The 25,145-nt window shown below is 38.1% G+C and overlaps 1 protein-coding gene across 1 annotated transcript in view; it reads left to right on the top strand.

The window, feature by feature from the left end:
- The window catches only part of TTC29 (tetratricopeptide repeat domain 29), a 236,176-nt gene that overhangs the window by 104,307 nt on the left and 106,724 nt on the right, over nt 1–25,145 (top strand). Inside the window, exon 7 of the mRNA XM_047090368.1 lies at nt 19,893–19,984. Within this exon, the coding sequence (XP_046946324.1) occupies nt 19,893–19,984 (92 nt within the window). The remainder of the gene's footprint in view (nt 1–19,892; nt 19,985–25,145) is intronic.

Below are 25,145 nucleotides of genomic sequence, written 5' to 3'. Positions count from 1 at the left end.
CAGATACTAGAAACACCAGATTGTTTTTGTTGGTCATCTGTGGGGGCTGGAATAATGGATGACTTTAATTTTCTGTTTTGGGGAAAGTGATGGATCTGTATGCTCCAAATTTTCTGCAATTACCATATACTAATTTTATAATAAAAAAGTAAACTACTATTTCTTTTCATTCCATTAAAATTTAAAGACTTCAATGAATGTTTTCAGTAGGTTGTATGTAAACTATTCATAGTAAAAACCTTCAGCATAGGACTGATCATAGCAGCTGGTCATTTCAGCAGCTCGTCTCAACCCAAAACACCAAGACAAGTTATTAAAAGCTTAACAAGTAGTAAAGAGCATTTAAAGATGACCCAATAAATAATAAATTATTCAAAAAATAATCATATGACTTCAAAGCAAAAACAACAAAATAGGGGAAAAAATATAGCTATAGAGTTTTTGGTATCCTGAGTAAATGTGACCAAAGTCTGTATGAGCAAGAAATGCTAATAACTATATTAACGAAGGATGTTGTTTGTTTTCAACTTCAGTTTGATGCACATTTTTGAATGTAGGTCTGGGCAGTTTCTTTATGCTCAGGTAGATATTTACCATGCAGCAGGACTGCATTGTCCATAAAGGAAATAGACACCCAACACAGACTTGTGGCATACTTGTAATAGGGATCAAGATCTAGAGAAGCAACAGGGAAGCTTCATCTTATTTGGAGATTGAGGTGATGACATTTGAATTGAACCTTTCAAAATACATGGTAAAAGAAGCAGCATGAGTAAAGGCCCAGGAGGGCAGAAAATGCATTCCAGTCACGCTGGAGTATTGGTGTTGAGGGACCGGGGCTGTTGGTGGGGGGAAGCTGGAAAGATAGGGCAGTGGGATGAGATCCTCACAGGCCTAAGTAGGGCAGGAACTGGTTTTAGAAGATAGCCTGGCAGTTGTGTGTAGGACAAACTGAAAAGAGAAAGTAGAGGAAGGAAAACCAGTTTAAGGGCTCTTCTAAAATATTTCAGGTGAGGAATAATGAGCTCTGAACTCGGGTGGTGTGGTGTAGCTCATAACGGACACATTTGAGAGACATTTTACAATTTTACAGTGTTTTCTGGCTGGTAGATGAACATACAGAGACAAGATGGAGACAAAGAATTTGAAGCTTTTTGTTCAATTAATCCAAAGTAGGATAGTAATGTTAAATGAGATAAAGTCACAGAGGGAGAAGCAGCTAAGCAGAGGACTTTTTAACAGCAATTTGGAAGACCTCCGTTATCCTTGTCTTCTCAGAACATTACACCATTACCACTATTGCTTTTCTGCTGGCTACGGTCTTGTCTCTAACCTTGGGGCTACAGATCTCACCGCCACCACTCCTTGCTCCAATGAAGCAAATCTCTAGAGGAAGGTCTCTAGACAAGCTCAGCCAATCGGATTGCTTACCTATAAGTTTGTTTTCTATTGTTTTTAAATCAGAGCCAGTCTTCCTTGGTAAGGAGTTAGCCTGGATGCTGCCAGAGCCACGGAGGATGGTGGGCTGAGAGAGTAAAACTAACAGAGAGAAAACAAGATGAGAAAGGGAGAGTGCAATTTCTGGTAGCATTTGGGTCCCTAGTTTACCATTTTGCCTAAATTAGATTGGGGTGGTTTCTGTCCTATGAAACCAAATGAAATCAAATGAGCCCAGATAGAATAGCATCATCATGAATAACAGTAACAACTAGCGTGCCTTTGTATGCTATGGGTCTACAACTCTACCCAACCTTATTATTTACGTGTTTTACCTCATTTAATACTCACACAATCCCTAAGAGGCAGATCTTATTAGTATTTTCTATTTACTCTTACTCCCATTTCACAGATGAAGAAGGCTGAGACTTAGATTCAATGACTTGATTACGGTCACAAAGCTAGCAAATGCCGAGCCAAGACTGGAGCCATGCTCCTAAGTGCTAATGCTGTCACAACTCATTTTTAAAGTCATTTAAATATATGTGATATACATAAATCACATGTATACACTTTTAATAACATTCTCACCTATTCCATTTAATGAATTACTTGTTGGCATAAATAACATTTTGTAATTCTTGTCCAGTAGAAATTATTATTCAATAACAATTGAAACTTAGAATAAGAATCACCTGTCTGCTATCAGGCCAGTTCAGAATAGGCATAGAGTTTGGGAACACAGAAGTGGAACTATTAAGTGGCATCCCGCTAGGAATGACCCGCTATTTTGTAGCTTCTCCAGGGAAAGAGATGTAAGGAATTCTCACCTCACATTTCCATCTCCCATCTCTCTCTTACCTTCCATTGGCATAGATAATGGAGTATTGTGGATTCTTCATTGGTCATGACTTAACTCCATAGCTGAATTTGTCTTGTTTTCTCTAGATGTCAATGACATATCTAGCAGCACTAGAGTTAATACATTTGTAAGAATTCTTTTCCTTTTTTTTTTTCAACATTTATTTATTTTTGGGACAGAGAGAGACAGAGCATGAACGGGGGAGGAGAAGAGAGAGAGGGAGACACAGAATCGGAGACAGGCTTCAGGCTCTGAGCCATCAGCCCAGAGCCTGACGCGGGGCTCGAACTCACGGACCACGAGATCGTGACCTGGCTGAAGTCGGACGCTTAACCGACTGTGCCACCCAGGCGCCCCGTAAGAATTCTTTTTCAAAAGCAGTGTGTTCAACATATTTTTCCTACAACCCTGAATCTCTTCTTGCTACTGATGCAAATTGGCTATCAACCAGCATCCCTTAGTAAATGCAAGGGAAAGAGCATAAAAAATGCTGTTTGTTAGGTTTTCCACAGAAAGATCTAGTAGGCAGAATGTTTATAATTTTCGGATAAACAAAATAGGGGGAGAAAGATAGGGTCCTTCTGGTAGATTACAATGCTCTCTGTTCCCGTCTTAAGCATGATCACAGTATGATGTAGTGATTACAAGCGTAGCCCCTAGAGTCACATTGCCTAACTCCAGAGCCTGGTCCTGCCACTTCTAATCCTGTGACATATACGTGGGTCACCTCACCTCTCTTGTGCCTCACTTTCCTCACCTGCAATGTAAGGAAATGCTAGCAACTAACCGATAGAGTGGTTGTGAGGATTAAAGGGATTAACATGCAAAAAGTACTTCCATCTATGTCTGCCATACTGTCCTCCCACAAAAAATGCAGGTGAATACTAAAGAATAATAGAAGTATGATTTGCTGTGTTTGTGCAAGGATTATGGCATCCCTGCTGCCATTGCTGACTTAACAGATCATAGCTAAGTCTCTCAGCATCCCACTTTGTAAAATGAACGTGATATTTATTAATATAGCCTGTTGATGAAAATTCCAGTGGAATAGTGAAGTGATAATGGTTTATTGGTCCTTATTATTGTTCTGCAAATGATTTAACTATATATTTTTCCTAAATTTAATTAAACATATTCATTTTCCCTATGAGCTTATATTAGCTTACAGCAGAGTGACTGTTTATTATGTTCATTTTATATGTTTATAATATCACAGACATTACCAAAATAAACATTTTCCTTTTAAAATATTATGTAAATAATCATTAATACTTGTTACAAGGTTGCAAAGCCAAAATTACTTTTTAATTGTTTATTATAATAGATTATGTGGAAATGGAACACTACCATCCAGGCAATTATTAGAATCTTCAGAATTGGTTTTCAAAAATATCAGAAAGGCCACCAAATTAGGAGTCAGACATTCTGCCTTCTGGTGGTAGTTTTGTCATAAGCTCTTTGGTCTCGGACAAGTCGTTACATCTTGTTCATTTTCCTTCACAACATTGTTACAGGATGCCATTGTTAAAATCTTGATTGACGGTGGGACAGGTGGTACCAAAGGAGCCAGAACTTGAGGCCTAACCTTTATGGTGACATTATCAGGCAGCGTCTTGGCACTGAGGTGGGAGAAAGGGTCAGATAAGACCCTTGGCCTATTGGCTTTATTTCTCTGTGCCTCAGGTTTCTTACCTTTAAAAAGAGATAAGAATAATAATAATGCCTGCTCCTGAGTGTTGGGAAGATTTAGTTACTTAATATGTGTAGTCCTTTTTTTGTTTTTTTAACATTTATTCATTTTTGAGAGACAGAGTATGAGTCACCTTAATAGAGGGGCAGAGAGAGAGGGAGACACAGAATCCGAAGCAGGCTCCAGGCTCTGAACAGTCAGCACAGAGCCCAACACAGGGTTCAAACCCACGGACCATGAGATTATGACCTGAGCTAAAGTCAGATGCTTAACCAACTGAGCCACCCAGGCACCCCTAGTCTTAAGAACAATCTGGGACATATCCAGCAAATAGTTTTGGAGCACCTCTTGCCAGGCCCTGTTCTAGACACTTGGAATATATCAACAGCAAAACAAAGATCTTTGTCCTCATGGAGCATCATCCCATTGGAGAAAGACAGACAATGGAGATTAAAAATAATAAGTGAGTTAGATAGCATGTTAGACAGTAATAAGCATGTTATAGACAAGAAAAAAAATAGAAAAGAATGAGTCAGGAGTGTCTAAACAAGTGGTGAGTAGGGGAAGTTTTAAATAGGTGATCAGAAAGGGCCTCATTGAGAAGTTGACATTTGAAGAAAGACTGGGAGCAGATGAGAGTTCAGCTATGCAGATATTTGATGGAAGTTCATTCCAAGCAGAGGGAAAGGTCAAGGCCAAAACTCCAAGACACCAAGCCTAAGCCCTGGAGGCTTGGGGCTAGTGAGGCCAAGGAGAAGCGAAAGGGAAGCAGAGTAATGGGAACCAAAGTCAGAGGATTAGGGGTGGGGTCGTGGAAGGCCTTATGGGCCATTATAAAGTGAGGCAGGTTTTCTTCTGAGTCAAAGGTGGGAAGTCACTGCAGTCAGGGGAAAGAAATAATAAATACTCAGTATTAACAATTATTAGCTATTATAATTAGTTCATAGGATGAAAAACAGCAGCTGGTAATAGATAAAGCCGTAACCAGGCAAACATGAGGTTAACATGTAGAATGTCAGACATTGGGCTGCACTGGGTACCTTGTAGGTGAGTGGAGAATTCTGGGAAGGGTGCCAGCAGGTAGTAAGCTGTAACTGAGGGTCTAGATCTGCAAAGTCATGCTCAAGGGTAACCAGCAGCAGGCATATCACAGTGCACAAGGACAAAATGAGCAGGAGACAAAGTCCAAAAAACCCAGTTCAAATCTCTTCTTCTTCTCCAACCCTAGGACTGTGTGTACCAGAGCAAGTTACTCAACCTCTCTACACTTAATTTACCTCATTTGTACAATGGGAATATTGATATTTATCTCAGAGGGCTCTGTGAAAATTAAATGTACCGTGAATATAAAACACTCCACATATGTAGCTTTTGCTCCATAAGTGGTAGTGACTGCCATTGGCAAGGGACAAGCACCAAGCCACAGGGACTGAGACTTAGGAGTGGCACTCCTGACGAGAGCATACTGAGGCCACAAGGTAGGTCTTCAGCTTTGTAGTAAATAAGGACCCAACCAGCACCAAGACAGAGATTTAGGTAAGAAGAACAAGATGGGGGTGCTGCCCCAGGGTCTGGGACACATGTCAAGGCACATGGAAAAAGCCTGGTCACCTTAATAGAGGTCAAATCAGAATATGATCTGTGGCAGACTGATGTGATGGCAAGCTTCTGCCCTGATAGAATAGGGACAGAAATGGCCCTGGGGACAGGGGACTGGGGCAGGTCACAGTTGCTAAATGGGGGGACACCAGCGTGGAGAATGGCAGGGCCCAGGAAGCAGAGCAACTAGCAAGTTATTATGGAAATGATCTCCACCATTGCTTCTGGGCTCTATAATTCTCCATTTCGAAATATTGATAAATAATTTGAAAATGCCAAATATAATGGTAATTTTCTAGTTTATCGTATAAAACCTAAAGCTTACTATAAGAATGCTAGCAGCAATTTGTTTTGCCATTTTATTTTCAGCTCATATGTTATTTCAGAGCTGATCAAAGGCATTGGTTGCAAAATATAAAATAAATCATGCTTCTAAATAAACCACTAAAGAGTGTTAAATTGATTTAAGTGATTTTAGGAATATTAATATTTAAAACATCTCTGTCCCAAGCCTCTTTATGACTACCTATAGCAATAATAACTACCATTTCATTCTACCATTCTTCATCTTATAATATTACATAGTAAACTGTGTAAAACATTATTTTTTAGCACTGGAATAGAAATGTAGGATTTCGGCTATTTATGTTTAAATATCTTGAATTTTATTCAGTCAATAAAAGTATACTCGATTAATGCATTTATTATACTCTTTGCTTAGGTTGAGGTGAATAGAGTGCAGTGTTTGTTTTTTATTATTAAAGAAAACTTTGCCTTGCACTCACATGCCTTTGCAGTAAATTTGATTTTAAGCAGCATGTATTTCAGGATTAGTCCCAGTCTTGGGAAATTTTCTAGCTTCACAATCTTGCATCTTTGGCTTATCTGAAAATATTGTTAAAATTACATACATGATTTTCATAGATTTTTTTTAATACATAGGGAAAAGACGGTATCTGCAGTGCTAAATGGAATATCGATGGATGTCCCTCAGTGGGAGGGAGGGTCTGGGCAGCAAAGCATCCCATGCAGGCACTTTGGTGTTAGAGTCACCTAGGCTGCACAGTTTGACAGCCAGCTCTATGAGTGAAGACACACTGGTGATAAAAGCAACCAGACATCTGGATCACAGTGCACACATTCAAAGGCATTTCTGAACTGTTCGCACATTTGTACTCACCCGGGTCCCCAGCCTTGCCCAGGGCTCACTCATCATTTTCTTCTCTGCCTCTGCCTGTCTTCGTCTTTTTTTTGTACTTCAGCAACCTCCCTTTTCCTCTCCAAGTCACCTCCATCTGCTTATGTGTCATTGTGGCCCTCCTGCCACACGGCTGGCTGAGGAATCCAGTAGCCCTCCCCGCCTCTGCCCAGCACCGCCGCATGCCTGTCACTGCTCAGCGCTCTGCGCCACACTGGCTTGTTTTGTCAATAACCATTTATTTGTTGCTGGAATAGTAGCAGCCATTACATCTGACCTCCCTGTTTCATCAATTATGGATAGATTATTGGATGTGAACATCTGCAAAAGCTTGCTGTTGAACTCACCTCCTGGCTGGGATTAGATAAAGTACTAAACTGTTGTTTATTGTCAGGCCAAAACTCTACTGGGAAGGCAGGGAATTCCAAGAGTGGCAGAGCCCCATCAGAAGTACCAAAAATCGTTTCGTATTGCCACTGTTTCCCCGAAGATTCCAACCATTTATTATTTACACTTATTACTAGTTGTTATAACCTACTTGATAAAAGCTCTTGGCAGGCATCGCCTTTCCAGTCATGGCCGCATCTGTCAGAATGGAAATGACTCATAAATTGTTTTCTTGCCTCTTCCATCACGGCAAAAGGGAAATAGATGAAGCTTCCTCTGTGAGCAAGCATTCAGAGAAAGACTTTCCTACCATGTTTTATTTTAAAGAAACGTGTTCACCCAGCTTGATCTGAAAGCATTACACCGTGGATCTAAATTAGGGTTTACTGAGTTTACCAGAATAATGGCCTGTGGTGGAAAGGATATCAAATTGCACGGAGAGAATATGCTCAAAATGTTTTTCAAGGCTTTCATGGATTTCTGAGAAAGGGGAAGCAGAATGAAATTTTATTGAATCTTGCCTTCAATGAGGAAGAAATCTAGTAAGAGAGATTATGAATAGATGATGGCCCTACCTTCGGGGAAAAGACAAATCTCCGAGCGGGAATTGGTTCATGCAGAAATATAGAAATTTTCACAGTATTAGTGTTTATTAAAACCTTCTGGATAATATAGAACACACTTTGATCCTTTCCTGTGGAGCCAGAAACCATTATGCTCCAAGTGGTCCAATGGAAGAAGGTTGGTACGTCACCCCTTCAGGGGAAGCTGAGGAACTTGGTTTGTCACTAAGCTAGTGACTTTTCACTGCTTACCTGTCTGTCTTAGCTTGTTACTTGGGAAGATAGTAACTATATATGTCTCTCATCAGTCTAGATTTTAAAAGAAAGAGAAAAAGAGTTTTATACTCCCTCCACAGAGAGGAGGAATTATTACTCAAGATACCATGACTAATCTAACAATCTCAGCCTCGGATCTGCTTGTCCTCACCGAGCATAATGGGTTCGTAATGGAAACTTACTTATTTGGGAATATGATTAGATGAAACAAGCACACATTTAGTAGGGGGTTCTTACGTCATTTTGAAATGTCATTTAAGCCCGCCTTTAAGAATTTGGCCTGTTTGCTGATACTTGAATTCTCTCCAGGACTGGCTGTTAACTGAAAAAGTTCCCGTACTTTCCATTTACCATAGTTATAGTGTGCCATAGTTTCTTCCTTTATTGAATGATATTCAATGCAAAACATAGAAAATATAATGTAATATATAGTGTGTGATAAACTGTAATGTATATTATGTGTAATGTATATGTTACGTAATAATTTATAATAGCTTATTTTTCTTTAAGGCAAATAGCTATGTGTAATGTTCTTATGAAGACAATATATAATTATAAATACATTACTAATATAATTATAGGGGTATTATATAATATAGAAGCTCATTATATATGTTTCTGCAGGTACTTCACCACTAGTACTTTCCAAGGGCTCTTCCATATTCATTCAGCAGTATTCAACATTAACATAAAAGTAGGAGCTAGGGGTATAATGGAGAGTAAAACAGGTATGGTTCCTGTTCTCGTGGCACTTAGGACCTAATTGGAGAGAGACAAATATGTTCTTATAATTAAAAAAATTTTTTTTAATCTTTATTTATTTTTGAGAGAGAGACAGCGTGTGAGCAGGGGAGGAGCAGAGAGAGAGGGAGACACAGAATCGGAAGCAGGCTCCAGGCTCTGAGCTGTCAGCACAGAGCCCGACGCAGGGCTCGAACTCACGAACCATGAGATCATGACCTGAGCTGAAGTCGGATGCTTAACCGACTGAGCCACCCAGGCGCCCCAAGGGAGACAAATATTAATAAGTAGATCCATATGATGCTGTGGTAAGTGCTGGAATAGCACAAGAAAGTGGTGTGTGTGTCCAGGGAGTGGAAGAGTCAGGAGTGAAGTAAGAAAGAGCAATGCAGGCAGAGGGACGTGGAGGTGGACAGCACTGGGCTCATTCCTGATAGTGAAAGGTCTGTGTGGCTGGAGTGAGGGTCCCAGAGTCCCACACATTCCAGCAAGACATAAATGTTGACATCTCTGCACTGACAAAGTGAGTGACAATACCTGTGTGGTCAGATTAGATTTGACTGGCACTTCATTTGATTCAGTTTGCCACCACCATCTTTAGTCTCCATAAATAACAGACAACTGAAATTACTGGTAATGTTATCGTAGGTATAATGGAATCATTTGTCACAATCCCTTTTCATCTTCATATAAACATAACAAGTGGAGTTTGAGAATATCCTAGTTTACAAAAAAACATTTTTTTCGTTCAAAATCTTTTCTGCAAATGAAAACTCTAATCACTTTATAGAATCTGTTTTTGTTGGTGGGTTGCCATGGAAAGAATCAACATGTACTGTCTCTCACTGGTAAACATGGACAGGGGAAGGCCTTGAAGTTATTCATTTGCCACATTAGCTCAAGAGAGCCCTTTTATCTCGCGGTGTTTCTCAGTTTTATTTTGCAGGTACAAGAAAGAGAGTCATTCAGATTACCTCAAGTAAGGGAAGCGATTGTAAAGATTCCTGATAGGTACATGCATCCTATCCCATGAATACTTGGGATCAGCAGACAGTTGCAGTTCATAGACTGAAAGATTCTTGGGAACCAGAGGACTCAGGTCAAAAGGGGCTGAGTTTTCTTATTATCCCCTTAGCAGCAGCGGTCAGTTGGATTCACTCTATTGGCATAATCCAACCACTCTCTTGATGTTCATTTATCTTGGAGCACCTCCTCACTTCTGCCATTACCAGCTGCTCAGTGGGTCTGCATTTCCTAAGATGGAGCTAACTAATCACTATAGTCTTCCACCAAGTAGAACTTTTTATGTCCGGCCACCTCGTAGATTTCTGGACTGCCTTTCTTCAAGGGCCCTCTGGCAAAATATGAAACAAAGCCTCTAGTGGATTTTCCTAGCAAGAAATTGAGGGCAGCGAAAATTTTTTTTGAAGGAGCTATAAATATAATTCACATTATGATTGGGTTGTACAGGATAAATATTTTTATGCTGATTTACATCATAGAAAATAATTGAGAATTGGAATTAAAATTCTTCATAAATATGTCTCTCATTAAAATAGTACTAAACTATAATGACTGATTTAGAAATGGCAGTTTTGGGGTGCCTGGGTGGCTTAGTTGATTAAGCGTCCAACTTTGGCTCAGATCATGACCTCTCAGTTCGTGAGTTCTAGCCCCGCCCAGGCTCTGTTCTGACAGCTCAGAGCCTAGAGCCTGCTTCAGATTCTGTGTCTCCCTCTCTCTCTCTGCCCCTCCCCCACTCACACTCTGTCTCTGTCTCTCTCTCTCAAAACATAAACATTAAAAAATTTTTTTTAGGGGCGCCTGGGTGGCGCAGTCGGTTAAGCGTCCGACTTCAGCCAGGTCACGATCTCGCGGTCCGTGAGTTCGAGCCCCGCGTCAGGCTCTGGGCTGATGGCTCAGAGCCTGGAGCTTGCTTCCGATTCTGTGTCTCCCTCTCTCTCTGCCCCTCCCCCGTTCATGCTCTGTCTCTCTCTGTCCCAAAAATAAATAAACGTTGAAAAATAAAATTTAAAAAAAAAAAAAAAAAAAATTTTTTTTAAAGAAATGGCAGTTTTGAACAATATGTTCCAATTTATGATTCAGAAAATTTTTATTTTTTATTATTCTATTTTATTTTAAAGTTTGTTTATTTTGAGAAAGAGAGAGAGAACATGTTCATGAGCCGGGGCGGGGGGAGGTAGAGAGGGAGGGAGAGAGAGAATCCCATGCAGGTTCTGCACTGCCAGCACAGAGCCCAGTACAGGGCTTGAACTCATGAACTGCAAGCAATGACCTGAGCCAGAACCAAGCATTTGAAAATGCAATGTGAACTCCTAGCATGTGAGAGATTAACTACGAATTCTAATTTAGTTTACATAACTTAAGGATAACCTTGAATTTTCATAAGTCTTTAAAATTTTAGGTGGTAAAATAATTGGCTATTTTTGAAGAGTGCTGATTATTGCATTTATGACAATGGCTATTTAATATGAACCCCAAACATTATAGATTCAGCTCTCCTTGCTGTAACATTTCAATTGAATGAAAGGACTCATCATTTTGTTTCTTTTAAAAAATTAAAAAAAAATTAAATAAATTTATCAGGGATTTTAAAGCCAAGGATAAATATTTGAAAACAATCAGAGCCTATCTTAAATTACTAAATATATCAATGTAGGGTTCTGAACTCCAATTAATATTTTTGGAAGAGAGAATTTTAGATCGTTTGGTCCCACCCCATTATCTTCCAGACTTAGATACTGATGCTCAAGGTAACCAAGTGACCTGTCCAAAGTCACACACTGAGCTAATGGCAGAAGAGAAACTAGAACTCATATCTTTTAACATTCAGTCCTTTCTGCACTAGACCATGTAGCCTTCATATTGCGTGTTGGGCAATGTAAACCATGTGTGACAGTTACTCTAAATCATGAGTAATGCATTTCAGGAAGAGAGAGTACATACTCTAAATGGTCAGTATAAATAGTAAGGCTAGACTGTTCCTAACTTAAGAATATAGTGTCAGCAGAATGCAAAATATTTAACTACTTTTATGTGTTATAGTTTACAGAGATGCCGACTCACTTGTCCTTGTCCTCAGTGTTCATTCAATATAACATATTTGTAGGAAAGGATTACTGTATCTACTACATGTCAGATACTATGACTTTGCAAAAAAATGTATAAGAGCCTTTAAGTGATATGAGACCAGTTCTGTTTACCCCCATTTTTAACCGTCTTTTGCCATCTCTGATTACTGGCTCCAGTAAAGTACTCTGAATGTTGTTATGGTCCAGTCTGGTCCTCAGCCTGTTACTGCAGTGCTTGTCAGAATTCATTAGCCACTGATTTCTTTGACTAATGTTGCAGTTGATTGTCTGAATCATGTTCAGACACTGTAAATGAGGCAGAAACATCCTTTCTGCTCACCAACTGTGAAATGGCTAAAGGGGTTAGATTGCCAGAAATCAGAATAAATGTATTTCCGATAAGATTTGACGTTGATTTCAAGCTCAAGATGGCAAACTTGATTTTTTATTTCTATATTTCTTATTGCACAAGAGTAAACCTGCGTCATTGCCTTTTTCTCCTCAAAGTAGTGCACTCTGTTGAGCACAGAGCCAAACTTTTGTTATGAAATGGCACAATTTTGGGTTTGTGTAGGAGATGTATAAGAAAATATTAGCTGTACTATCTTTTTATAGTGGGCAAGGAGAAGAGGTAAAAAATCCACCCTAGGTAATAGACCATAACTTCTCTACAAACAAACCTGATGGATGCCTCTTTGCTGTTTCACAGAACTCTTTGGTCCAGGTGGGTTTATTTAAACTCTTCTAGAACTCAGACAAAACTAAGAAGGAAACGTTCAAATGTGGCTAAACTGTTGGGGTTACATTCTCATTCATTTCAGAGTCTCCTGGATGACTCTATATGTTTGAAGGCTTTTAAGAGGGCAAATAGCTGTCTTTCAGCAACATCACATGGAAGAGGGATGGGCTTATTTTGTGTTGTCTCACAAAACACAACCATCATGAGCAGGTAGAAGTTACAGATTTTGCTGAACTTAACCAATAGTTGTGTCACTTACCTCTTCAATGACAGAGTGGCCAGCTTCACAAGGGGATGGTTTCCAATCATGAGAATGGTTGAGGTGAAGGCTAAATCAGGATTCCTTAACATCATCACTGTTCACATTTTGGCTGCATAATTCTTCGTTGGGGCGGGGGTGGGGGGCGGCTTCCATGTGCACTTGCAGGGTATCTAGCAGTATCCTTGGCTTCTCACTAGATGACAGTAGCAACCTTCCCAATTACGACTACATCACATATCTCCACACACCGCCAAATATCCCCTAGGGGGTAAAATCACCCCCATTTGAAAACCACTTTAGGTAAGTAAGATAAGTATTTGGGGAAATTAAACAGTTGCTTTATTCAAATCTTTAGTAGGTATTATTATTAATACCTCATCTTATTGGAACTTTATAACATCCCTTCAAGGTAGACTTTATTCATTTCCATTTTATACCTGAGGAAATAGGCTCAGAGAGACTAAGTGACTTGACACATGTCAATCAGCTCAGTAGTAGACCTGTGTGACTTGAGAGCCTATGCTATTTGAAGAAAATGTGAACACCCAGAGGGAGATTTGATTAATTATCCCATAAGGCTCCTCCAAAGCCTAGTCTATGCCCTCCGAGGAGGAGTCCCTACTGATTTCAAATATTGAATTAACTAAGGAAGAGAGCAGTAGGGGCGGTTGGTAAGTGAAAAAAGAAATGTATATAGAAAAAAAATACCAAAAATGTGAAGTAAAAGGATTATAGCTCCTTGAAACTTTTGCAAAATTACAAAATTTCCATCTCAGATGGACTAGATGTTAGAACTTACTTTATGTGGTGGTTTCCATGAGTTGTTTTCCTACAGTAACAATGGGTCACCAACCAGAGCATGGGGGCCCATTTTAACTTCATGTCACTGATCTATATTAGTTTGAGTGGTGCATGCTCAGTGCTATGCCAGAGGGAGAAAAGAAGAATATTTCCTCTCCTTTCCCTAGACACAGGAACAACTATGCATTAATTTTTTTGAAAACTTGCATAATAGGAAGCAAGGCAGGACCTGCAGCATCTTGGATGTGACGTATTTTAACCAAACACATTGAGCAGCCTAGAAAACAGAAAGACAAAAACTATGAGTAAAAAAAGTCTTGCAAAAGACTACATTTTTGTGCATGTAGAATAAAGAATGAAAGTGAATAACGCACCTTACCTTCAAAGCAACAATCAGATTTCTCTTTGTAATCAAAAAGACAAATTGCAACTTGAAAGTTTATCACTTCATACCATCAATTAAAACTATGATTATTTAGTCCATGTTATCAGACAAAACATTCTATGCATGAGCCTTAAAGCAGACTTTTTATTGGACATTGTTACTTCTGTGTACTCTGGTAAAGCTTTTTCCTCATTGTATCACTCATTCTCTTCCCCAAACCTTTGTTCAAGCTGCCCTCCTCCCCACTGACCCAATCCCATCATTCCCTTAAAATGCAGATTGAATTTCTCTTCCTAAAGGAAGCCTTTCCCAGTTCTTCATTGCTCCTACACTATCTGAAATTCATTCATTTATTTATTTTATTACAGATTTTTGCCCCATCTCCTAGATACAGTATAGACTGCACGGGGGCAGGGATTTTGTATTATTTGTTGCTCTATGCCTAGCACCTAAAACAAGACTTGACCCATGGAAGACACTCAGTATTTGTTTAATGAATTAATGTCTTTGAACTAGATTTTTAGCCCTTTATACAGACTTACAGCACTATATAATATCAATGTCTATAAGTCTTATTGCCTTAGTAAGGTCTTTAAGAGCAAGGATATATCCATATTACACATGTAGATATGTAATATACCCTATGTACATAAAAAATATATATATCGTTTTATCTTGCAGTCACATCTAATGATCTGATGGAATGTACTAGAAGATTACTTTGCATAATATATTGGTTCTGAAGGTTGAGCATTATGAGGAAAGCGATAATGAGAGGGAGTTACCTTTTCAGGTATCAATGACTTAGGAACACCTGATTTTCACATCTGCTGCTGCACATTTCCCTCTACCTTTTTTTCATCTCTTCCATACTACTTTGATAAAGAGATTGTGGGCAAGTGTGTGAGGCTTCTAGAAAACCTGAGGTATAGAAGTAGACCCCAAAAAAGAGGTTATAAAAATCAGTACCTGCTTAAGGGATCATATCATAAGGCTGAATTTCAATAGAAGGCTGGCCTTTCTTTTTCGTTTTATAACCTTTGTCCCCAATTATCCTGCCACACACTATCTGAATTGTTTCATTTCACTTCGTTAGACCACATAAAACTCCACTCAGAAGAAGTGACTTGGGGCTAGCAAGCATCCTCTTTTTATTTTTTTTTTGATATATATTTTTTAATGTTTTTTATTTATTTTTGAGACAGAGAGAGACAGAGCATGAACAGGGGAGGGGCAGAGACAGAGGGAGACACAGAATCCGAAGCAGGCTCCAGGCTCTGAGCTGTCAGCACAGAGCCCGACTCAGGGCTTGAACTCACGAACTGTGAGATCATGACCTGAGCCGAAGTCGGTCGCTTAACTGACTGAGCCACCCAGGCGCCCCAAGCATCCTCTTTTTAAAACTACAACTTTGGGGCACCTGGGTAGCTCAGTTGGTTCAGCATCCAACTTCAGCTCAGGTCATGATCTTATGGTGTGAGTTTGAGCCCCCTGTTAGGCTCTGTGCTGACAGCTCACAGCATGGCGCCTGCTTCAGATTCTGTCTCCCTCTCTCTCTGCCCCTCCCCAGCTTTCTCTCTCCCCTCCCCCACTCACACTCTGTCTCTCTCTAACCTTACCCCCCCCCCGCTCTGCAAAATAAATAAACATTAAAAAAATTTTTGAAAAAAAACTACAACTTCTTCTGGCAGTCATTCACGCCTAAGTATGAACTAGTTTAATCAACTACTGTCCTTCTATCACTTAGCTGAGGAAATTTCCCTGGTGAAATACACACAAGGTTAAGGGAGGTGTGCCAAAAGGGAACAGATCAGCTGCCAAGTTATTTCAGAATTTTTCCTAAGGCAGATCTTTCTTTTACCCAACCAAAAAAGAAAAAATAATTTTTTCTCCACTTCTCTTTTCTCTTCCAAGCAGCAAACATACTAAAAGTGAAAGGGTAACGTGAGGGATCATCGTAGCAACAGAACTTTTCTGTATCTTAGCTATAGTGGTGTTTATTACATGGATAGATGCATGTGATAAAATAGCCTAAAATTAACACCCACATGCAAACACACACACACACACACACACACACACACACACACACACACGGGAGTGCAAGTAAAACTTGTGAAATCTGAAAAAAGTGGATGAATTTTATCAACATCAATTTCCTGGTGTGAGACCGTACTGTAGTTACGTGAGATGTTGCCATTGGGGAAAGACGGTGAAGGATATATGAGAGTGCTCTGTATTATTTCTTATAATTGCATGCGAATCTACAATCATTTAAAAATATATAAAGGTTTTAAAACAAATTAACTGGAACAGTGTTTTCTTATAACAGCTGGCTGGGCCAAAGAGCAGGGAGATGATTCCATCTAATTTGGGAGAGTTAGGCCAGGAGTGTGGTTTAAAGCAGGCTTTGGCTGTGAAAACAAATATAAGGGCCATTATTGCTGGAAGTTCTTTCTGTTTTAATGTTGTCTAAGATAAGGGGACTGTAAAAGAGGAATTGCAGAGAGATGTGGAATGAGAAAATAGAAGAAGACAAGAAGTGGGGGTCAATATAAAATAGATCATTTTCTTTTGTTCCAAGCACCCTCATAACTGGAAATCCTAAACATTTAAAGGTTATATAGAACAATTGGGCATTTGATATTAATAGGCCTAATAATGACTTCTTATGTATCTGCCCTGAAAAGTACCAAAGCTCAGGCACAAAATATATTCTTATAATCTGGGAGGACAAGGCTACTTTTCTATGCTTTTTTCTCAATCTCTCTCTCTCTCTCTCTCTCTCTCTCTCTGCCTCTCTCTCACTGTCTCCCATTCACTTTGTTGACAGGTGACAATCTTGACTTAAGTCCAGTGTTCCCTCGAAGGATATTGCAGCAAGAGAAATTAATGACCCTTAAAATTTTATCTTACAGTAACAATTCTTCAAAGAATTTGTAGCATATTGCCAGCATGATTCTTTTGCACATTCTCATTTTTTATGCTAAGTATTCTACTAGTTTTGTTTTTAGATGACCAATAAAAATTATCTCATTTTAAGAACTTGGGATTTTATTTGAAAATGCCTTTTCAAGTAAATCAATTTTATTCTGGTGGGAAGATGAGGCCCGTTGCCTTTAAAACTTGAAGTGAAATAGTTTTCAAAGCTTCATCTCCATTATTCACTGAAATTATTGGAACCATTTAGGTACCTATGTAGTGCTCGATTTTTGTGTGGTATATGAACTGATTTTTCTAACTTTGACAACCTTGTAATCCTACACAGTTTGGTGTTCATTGAAATTTATCTAGTAGTGTGCTTAATCATGTTTCCTTTGTCTTTTGACAAAGGTTGATTAAGTTCATTGTGAATAAAGTTTAAAGATACATGATGAATTTTCAGTTCATCAAAAGAGTTTGCATCTGAGAGTCTTTATTCTCTCCTCTTCGATTTGTGATGATAGAACTTAATCTGGATTCATTTCCAGCATATTGTGTGCCAAAGGGATATTCAACCAAGTACAGTTGATCTCTCAGATTTGCACACTGTATTTTCTCACTTGAAGTACTGAAGTATTATTCTTTGTAAAAAAAAAAAAAAAAGACTCCACTATTTGCCTAGGGATTTGAATTGATTAATGTTTATTCACTTGTAAATTATACCTTGCCTACGTTAATTAAAAAGCAGGTAACGTAGCTTACCAGAAGATCAATGTAAAACGTCTTTATTTTCAGCACAATATTTAATCTCATGTTATTTTTCCACTTTTATGAGTTTTTCCTCTTTATTTTAACAATGTCCTTCCTATACCCCTTAGATTTAACTATATGATTCCCCAATGTGCTGAGTTTTGCCTTGTGTTCTTGCCATCCATCCACCTGTCTGCATTTACTGTCTCCCCCTAGAGTTCACATTCCTGAGGAGCAGAGGTCCTGCCTGATTTAGATGGGCTCCTCTATGGCACATTCTAGGTCTTCAGTTTGGACTTCATGTCATTCATTGTTTCCCTACTGGGCCAATAGTGAACTATGTGCTTCCTACTGCCTGTGTGTTTCCTGTTTTTAGGTAAAGTGTTTGAGCTGATGTATGAACTCTCTCAAGCCACAAATTAAAGTGTCACCAGCACTGAAATATTTACCTATCATTTCTTGAACACCTACCCTCCTATCCAGAGGGTAGAGTCACATCCTCAAGGTAATGGGTGCCTGTGGGACTTACTGTGCTGCTCCAGGTGACCAGGGGCATGGGAGAGTGTGCAGTAGAAGCATGGTGTAAGCCCTGGGGAACCCTGCCTTCAGTCATTGCTAATTTACACAGCGTATCAACCCAAACTTCTGTGCCATAAGACTGTAAACGCCTTCAGGGCTGCAAGCATGTTCCCTTCTAACTAAGATTTCTTGGGGTCTAACATAGCACCTGGTACACAGTAACGATATTTGGTGAATAAACAAGTTGTTTTTGGCAAGAAATCTAATAATATTCAATCGTAAAGTTCTAAAATGTCATATATAAAAATGTATCAACCAAAAAAAGACACTAGAAGGTCTCTTCCTAAATATTTTGGTATTTGGATTCAATAAGGTCTCTTATAAATTTACAAAATTTATGAGTTCTGCCCCTTAACTCAGAAAGGTCTATGTCAAATCGTATCAGATTTAATGTAGGTATTGTCAGGTATGCAAGACAAAGTGGAAATAATATCCTTGGGTTTATACAAAGCATATTAATAAGCTTAAAAATAAGAATCAAAAATTTTAACTTTGTAGGTTTAAAACACTGGGTGAATATGTATCAGTAAGTTTTAATGTCAGTGTTACGTCAAGCAGTCACTTGCAAACCACACACACACACACACACACACACTCACACACAAACAAATGTTATGCGGTATCGTAATGGCCTCATTGAAATTATTTCCCAAATGTTAACTTTAAGAAAGTAAAGTCAAATGTCAACACTGCCTCTAATACTTAACTCTTCAAAGCTGCCTCATTCGGGCAGTAGCATAAAGCACGTATTTATGTCCTCCCTCACCCTGCCTCTCTCTCCAAATGCTGTCAAATGACTTTCACTAATTCTGTCTTAGAAAATGTGCAAAAAGGATTTCCATAGAGGCCTTTGGAGATTTCCTGTGTCCTCATGTGTGTAATAGGTTAGGTCAAGTAACAATGAAGGAAGAAGAAAGAATAGGAATTTTGTTTTACATATTTTCCTCCTTCTGGTCATTGAGAGAAAAAGAATAAAAAGGAAAATTATACCATAAAGTTGATGTCAGTGTTAAATTAAATTAAGATCATATGTTTGGCTATGGCAGCCATAATCTTTTGATTATTGAAGAGATTGTTGGTAATGAAGTACATTTTTAAGAAATATTTTTAGTGTATACTGACTACATGTACAAACTGTGAGATATGCATCTAGTAAAATGATAGATTTAGAAATTGCTTAGCACCTAAATTCACACTTTACAAAACCGCTATTTATAGAAAGAACATGATAGTTAAGCTACCACAGTAGAATATTGTAATCTGCCTTACATTACCTTAGATAATAGTACCATATTTTAAAATAATGTTGTAAACCATTCAATTATTTATTCACACCTAAGTTATATAAATTGGAAAATTTTGGATTGTGCAGGAAAAGAATTATTTTTATAAAAGTAAGACCTCACTGTCATGGCTTAAAGAGTTTGCTGTGAAACAAGTTATACTATGGATAAAAATAAACCAAACCAACATGAATTTTTAATACACAAAAAATATTTTATGGAGACATTAAAAACAGCTATTAATTTTAATCTTTTCTGTTATGAAATGAAAACATCAGTGAATCTGGCCATGCTGTATGTTTAATACGTATTTCTTTTCCTGATAGGTCCTTAACACTTACAGTAAAATCTCCATAGACCTGGAAGATGATCTCAGCCTGGGGAGAGCCTATGAAGCAATAGCCAAGGTCCTGCAGAGGTAAGTTAGCACATCCTTGTCTTGCTGTCACTGTGAATTCACTCAGCTGTGAAAGACTTAAATTGTTTGAGGTCTGTCGCTTTCCATTACTGCCTGCTTAAATTTTAAGCAGTGCCCTTCTTAAGTGACCCTTTCATCGTAAGTTATTTTAAACCAATGTGGTATCTTAAAATATGCACCTAAACTCTCCTTTGTCTATTCCTCCTTTGTACTATTTTATTTTTGATTTTCTGTGAGTTTAGTGACGACCTTGAATGAAAGGGAAAAATCAGGTCACATCTCAGGTTAAAAAAGCAGAGAACACAGAAATATATAGTACGCTTCAGTAACTTGGCTCACCCTAACCTTTCGAGATCTCTTCTTTGAGGAAAGTTTTCATTTATGTTTCAATCTTGCTTCTTCCATTAAGACATCTGTCTTTGAGCATCCATATCCGGGTAAACACCAGAATGCAAAAACAATATTCCCAATATCTCATTTAAAACAGAAAATTTAATAAAAGTATACCTGAACAACTTCTGATACAAATTTTTCCATGGAAAGCACATGATTTGCCCTTCACTCATTTTATTGTTATTGTTGTGTACTCCATTTAATTATTGCACTATGTTCTAACATTATGATTTAATTCAAGATAGAATAAGAATAAGAACAGTTATTAAAATTAAGACCATGGTTTTGGGTATGTGATCTTATACCCAATGTCTAGCTTTTTAATAATGGTAGTAGTAGCAGTAAGATGAAGAAGAAAAAGAAGAGATATAGATTGTGTCAAGTTCTAATTTCTATATTTCAGCTGCAAACACATACAAGGTAGTGTTTCAAAAGATAAAATTGTTATTTAAGAGGCATTTAAGGGGTGCCTGGGTGGCTCAGTTGGTTGAGTGTCCAATTCTTGATTTTGGCTTAGGTAATGATCTCACAGTTCGCAGGATCAAGCACCATGTTGGGCTCTGCGCTGACAGCCTGCTTGGGATTCTCTCCCTCCCTCTCTCTCTGCCCCTCCCCTGCTTACACAGGCATTCTCTCCCTCCTCTCTCCTCTCTCTCTCTCTCTTTCTTAAAATAAACATTTTTTTTAAAAGGCATTTAAAAGATTAAATGCCTGGGGCGCCTGGGTGGCTTAGTCGGTTGAGTGTCCAACTTCGGCTCAGGTCATGACCTCGCGGTTTGTGAGTTTGAGCCCCACATCAGGCTCTGCACTGATAGCTCAGAGCCTGGAGCCTGCTTCAGATTCTGTGTCTCCCTGTCTCTCTGCCCCTCCCCCACTTATGCTCTGTCTCTCTCTCTCAAAAATGAATAAATGTAAAAAAAAAATTTTTAAGATTAAATACCTAATGAACTAAAAGTACATCTTCATTATATAATTACCATTGCCAATATAGTAATCATTAATTATTAAATAAATTAATTGAATATTAAAATACCAATGCCAATGAAATGAAACGTATACTACAAAATACCAAATAAAAGGCAATACAGTCATTACTGCATAAATGGTTAAGGATACAGACATATTTATAAGGAAAATAAGGATATTTACTCTAGGAAAGCAGGGCCAGCCATGAGTAAAGCAAGCAACCCATGAGTGTTGTGGTTCTTCCAAGTAGAGATCAGTAACTAGTACATGGAAAACCAACCCAACTATCCCTTAAATTTTTACTTTCCACATAACACCTGGAAAAAAGTAGGGGTTTGAACACAAAGAAGACATTTATAAGTTTTCAGTTTAATGTCTCTTTGTAACACACCAACTCTGTGCCATTTGGTGCAGTTCATTTTGATTATTAAAATTACAATAAAAATTATGCTTGGTTTGCGAACATTATTCATTCTGGAGACATGCTTGTAATCCAAACCACTTGTATATCAAAGTGAATTTCAAGAACCAATGCCTCAGTTGTAATCATGTGATATCCAGCATCAGGTACTACTCATATTGCAAGACATAACTCATTTATCAAGTTAAAATTTATTAGAAATGTTTGCTCGTCCTGCGGAACACTCACAGAACAAGTTACTCTCAATCCAAGGTTTTTCTCTACTTCACTCCGCTGTTAATACTGCCCAGAATCAGTAGAAAATGGCTGAAGTTTTTGTCTTGCTTCAGACCTTGTAGCAGACCTGGTCTAAGCCTGTACAGTTAAATAAATGCATCCCTTAACATGTTTATAAAATAATTCTTATAAAATGACATGTGTTCCAACATAACTAAAAAGATAAAACTCCAGGGGAAAACATTTCCTTTTATAAACAGATATTGAGTACTTCCTATGTCATAAATGTTGTCCTTTGGTTACTGATAGTCTTTATTTTTTAAACTTCTGGATACATGAGGTTACCTTAAAATAATTCTCACCTGTAAAAAACAGACACCTTGCTTGGAATATTTTAGTCTCTGGTCAACGATTTGAATTCCTGGTCCATATAGTAAAAGCTAAGGGGAGAGTTGAACAATTATCTGGTAAATAATCGCAACAACAACAACAGACAGACAATTTAATGTTTTAATTTGGCTGCTTAAGTGTTATTTGGGGTTTAGATGCGGAACAGGATACAGCTATTTTGATAGCCCATAAAGTAGGGTGTGTTTTTGGTAGGAATGGGGACAATTCTATTCCAACAGTCTAACAGTCTAAGAACCTGCCTTGGGGCAAGCATACAATAGGCAGGAAGATTGATCCCCACCTCACTTTCATACCAAATGAAACAAATTCCACTTAAAAAAATTCCCATCTACTACTAAGTAACAATGAAGCCATCAATGATTTCTATGGTAGACATGGGTTCTTAGTTTTATCATGTTATGCAATACACAAAAGAGTACAGGAGATGCTTCTTCTGGGGCCGTAGGGAAGAAGTACTGCAGGGACACCGTAAGTTTTCCAATCCACATCTGCCATTTTGCCATATTGCTGGTAGTTATGGAGTGGCGCTCAGGGGAGTAGAAGCCTCAGCATATTCTTTTACCATTTATGTAAAATAACTCAAGAAAGAGACAGATGTTTCAAAAACAAAAATCCTCTTCAGGTGGACAGCATATCCTAGATATCTAAGAAGCCTTATTACATCAAGTCCACTGATTACTAAAAATGCATTGATACAGATATTGTGGTCATTTAAAAAAAATTCTCTTTAAGGGCTCAGTGTTCTTTGATACACACACACACACACACACACACACACACACACACACATCTATCTCTTTCATAGTCACAAACTGCCCAGATTAGCAGCAACATGCAAGAAATGAAGAACAACCAAAATAGAGGAAATTATGGTAGTGATGGCAGAAAAATAAATCAAGCTGCATATGAGCTTCGCATCTTCTCTGAATCTTTTTCCGAACCTTTACAATTGCACAAGTTTCACTAATGGTAGCCCTATCTCTATAAATATATTTTATCTCTTAAGGAAATGGAAGAGGATAGCCATGACTAGCGTAAGTGTATGTCTAAGGCTATCAGCCGAGTGTGCATGAAAGGTGAATAATCTTTAAGGCTAGAAGCTTCTAAAATGCTTATAAGAATTTATTTTGACCTTCGATTGAAAAACACACCATGTTCCCTCAAGACTAAGGACTTGGTAATACAGAATTGTCCATTTGGTAATGCTGGACCCAGCCATGCCATGAGAGTTATTGATGAAGGTTTTAATAGTGAACAGGATGTGTTATTTTTGCTCTTGTTCTGAATAATATTAATTGCACAGGGGGTTAAGGGGCATAACAGAAAATAAGCATTACAATGCCTTCCCCCCCCAACACTTGGAATACTAGAAGAAAAGGGGGGGGTTGATATTCTAAAATGATAACAATTGTGTATGACACAGCTATAAAAGCCAGAATTATGGTCCATAAAACAAAGAGAGAATGAGTTGAGAAATTACCAAGTAAATATTATTATTACACAGACAATTTGAGTAAATACAGAGAGCAAAATTCCTCAGTTTTCTTTACGGCATTTTTTTTGCCTCATTTACTGAAATAACTCATTTTACTGAAATGCCACACTCTCCAAATAATCAGGGTGACTTTTGAAAAGAATCTAGAGGGAAGAAAATCACAAAAATGAGAATTATTCAAGACATATTGGTCACAACTAGCCTACCTCTGGGTTTATTCCATACTCGTTGTGAATTTTCTTGCAAACTCGGGTTAAATTATTTCCTAGGAAACTTTCCACAGTGGAGATCTTTCAATCAATCAGTACAAAGTTTCAAGTGTGAAAATTACCTTTCTGTTATAACTGGAAATTAATTTCTTTTTGCTTGAGAGAAATGACATGCCCTAGTAATTTTCATATATTCTTTAAAATGGAACATCCAGGCTTTGATGCGAAATTTCCTAAAAATGACCCCCCAAAAATACATCAAAACATTTCTATTAATTCATGAAATTAAGAATAGCTTTTTACATTTTCTCCTGTCACTGATTCCATTTGCCTTATTACTTTCATCTGTGGCCCACAAACTTGGTGGCACAATCAACAAACCCCTTAGTGGCTGTTTCATCTCTGCTCTATTTGATTTCTTCTCTCTGAGTAAATGATTAAGTTTTCATGCATTGGTTCAACCAAAATCTATGTTCACTCAACCACATCCTTTATTGATTACTTCTACTGCAAACAGTAGGCCAAGTGTGATATACATAATTGGACAGTTGTCAGGGGATGTGGGTGTTAACAGTCCTGTTTTCCCAGTTGGAAACTGGAATCACCTTGATACACAAATATTCTGCACTGTTTCATTCTCATCCTTTGGACCGAGGAGTCCTGTTCCTCAGAATATATGTTTTTAACTCTCTAAGGTCTGGTTGAATGAATTTAATGATTATACCATATAATATGCTGTTCAAGTTGCACCTGTGCACTGCCTATAGAAAACTGGAATTAATATTTGTCTAACATTTTAACCTTGTCCTTTAACTTATACAAATTATCTGTAGCTTTTCTATAAGAAAATATTTTATTCTTTCCCTTCCAAAGAAAGACTGGTTTCTAAACCTATTGCTACCTTTGAAACTTGGAAATCCTGTAAGCAATACATAATGTTTATATTTCAGATGCTAGAGTAACAATTTTGCTGGCTGTAGCACTGTGCATTCATTGAGTGGAGCATATAATTTATAACAGAAAGAATTTTTCTCTAGCATTATTTGTTGA

The sequence above is a fragment of the Lynx rufus genome, unplaced genomic scaffold (assembly GCF_022079265.1).
Source record: "Lynx rufus isolate CCGP_SWC_20201006 ecotype Redwood Valley unplaced genomic scaffold, mLynRuf1.p SCAF_3, whole genome shotgun sequence".
Taxonomy (NCBI): Eukaryota; Metazoa; Chordata; class Mammalia; order Carnivora; family Felidae; genus Lynx; species Lynx rufus.
The sequence above is the reverse complement of the archived record's forward strand: the minus strand, read 5'-3'. Positions and strand labels throughout refer to the sequence as shown.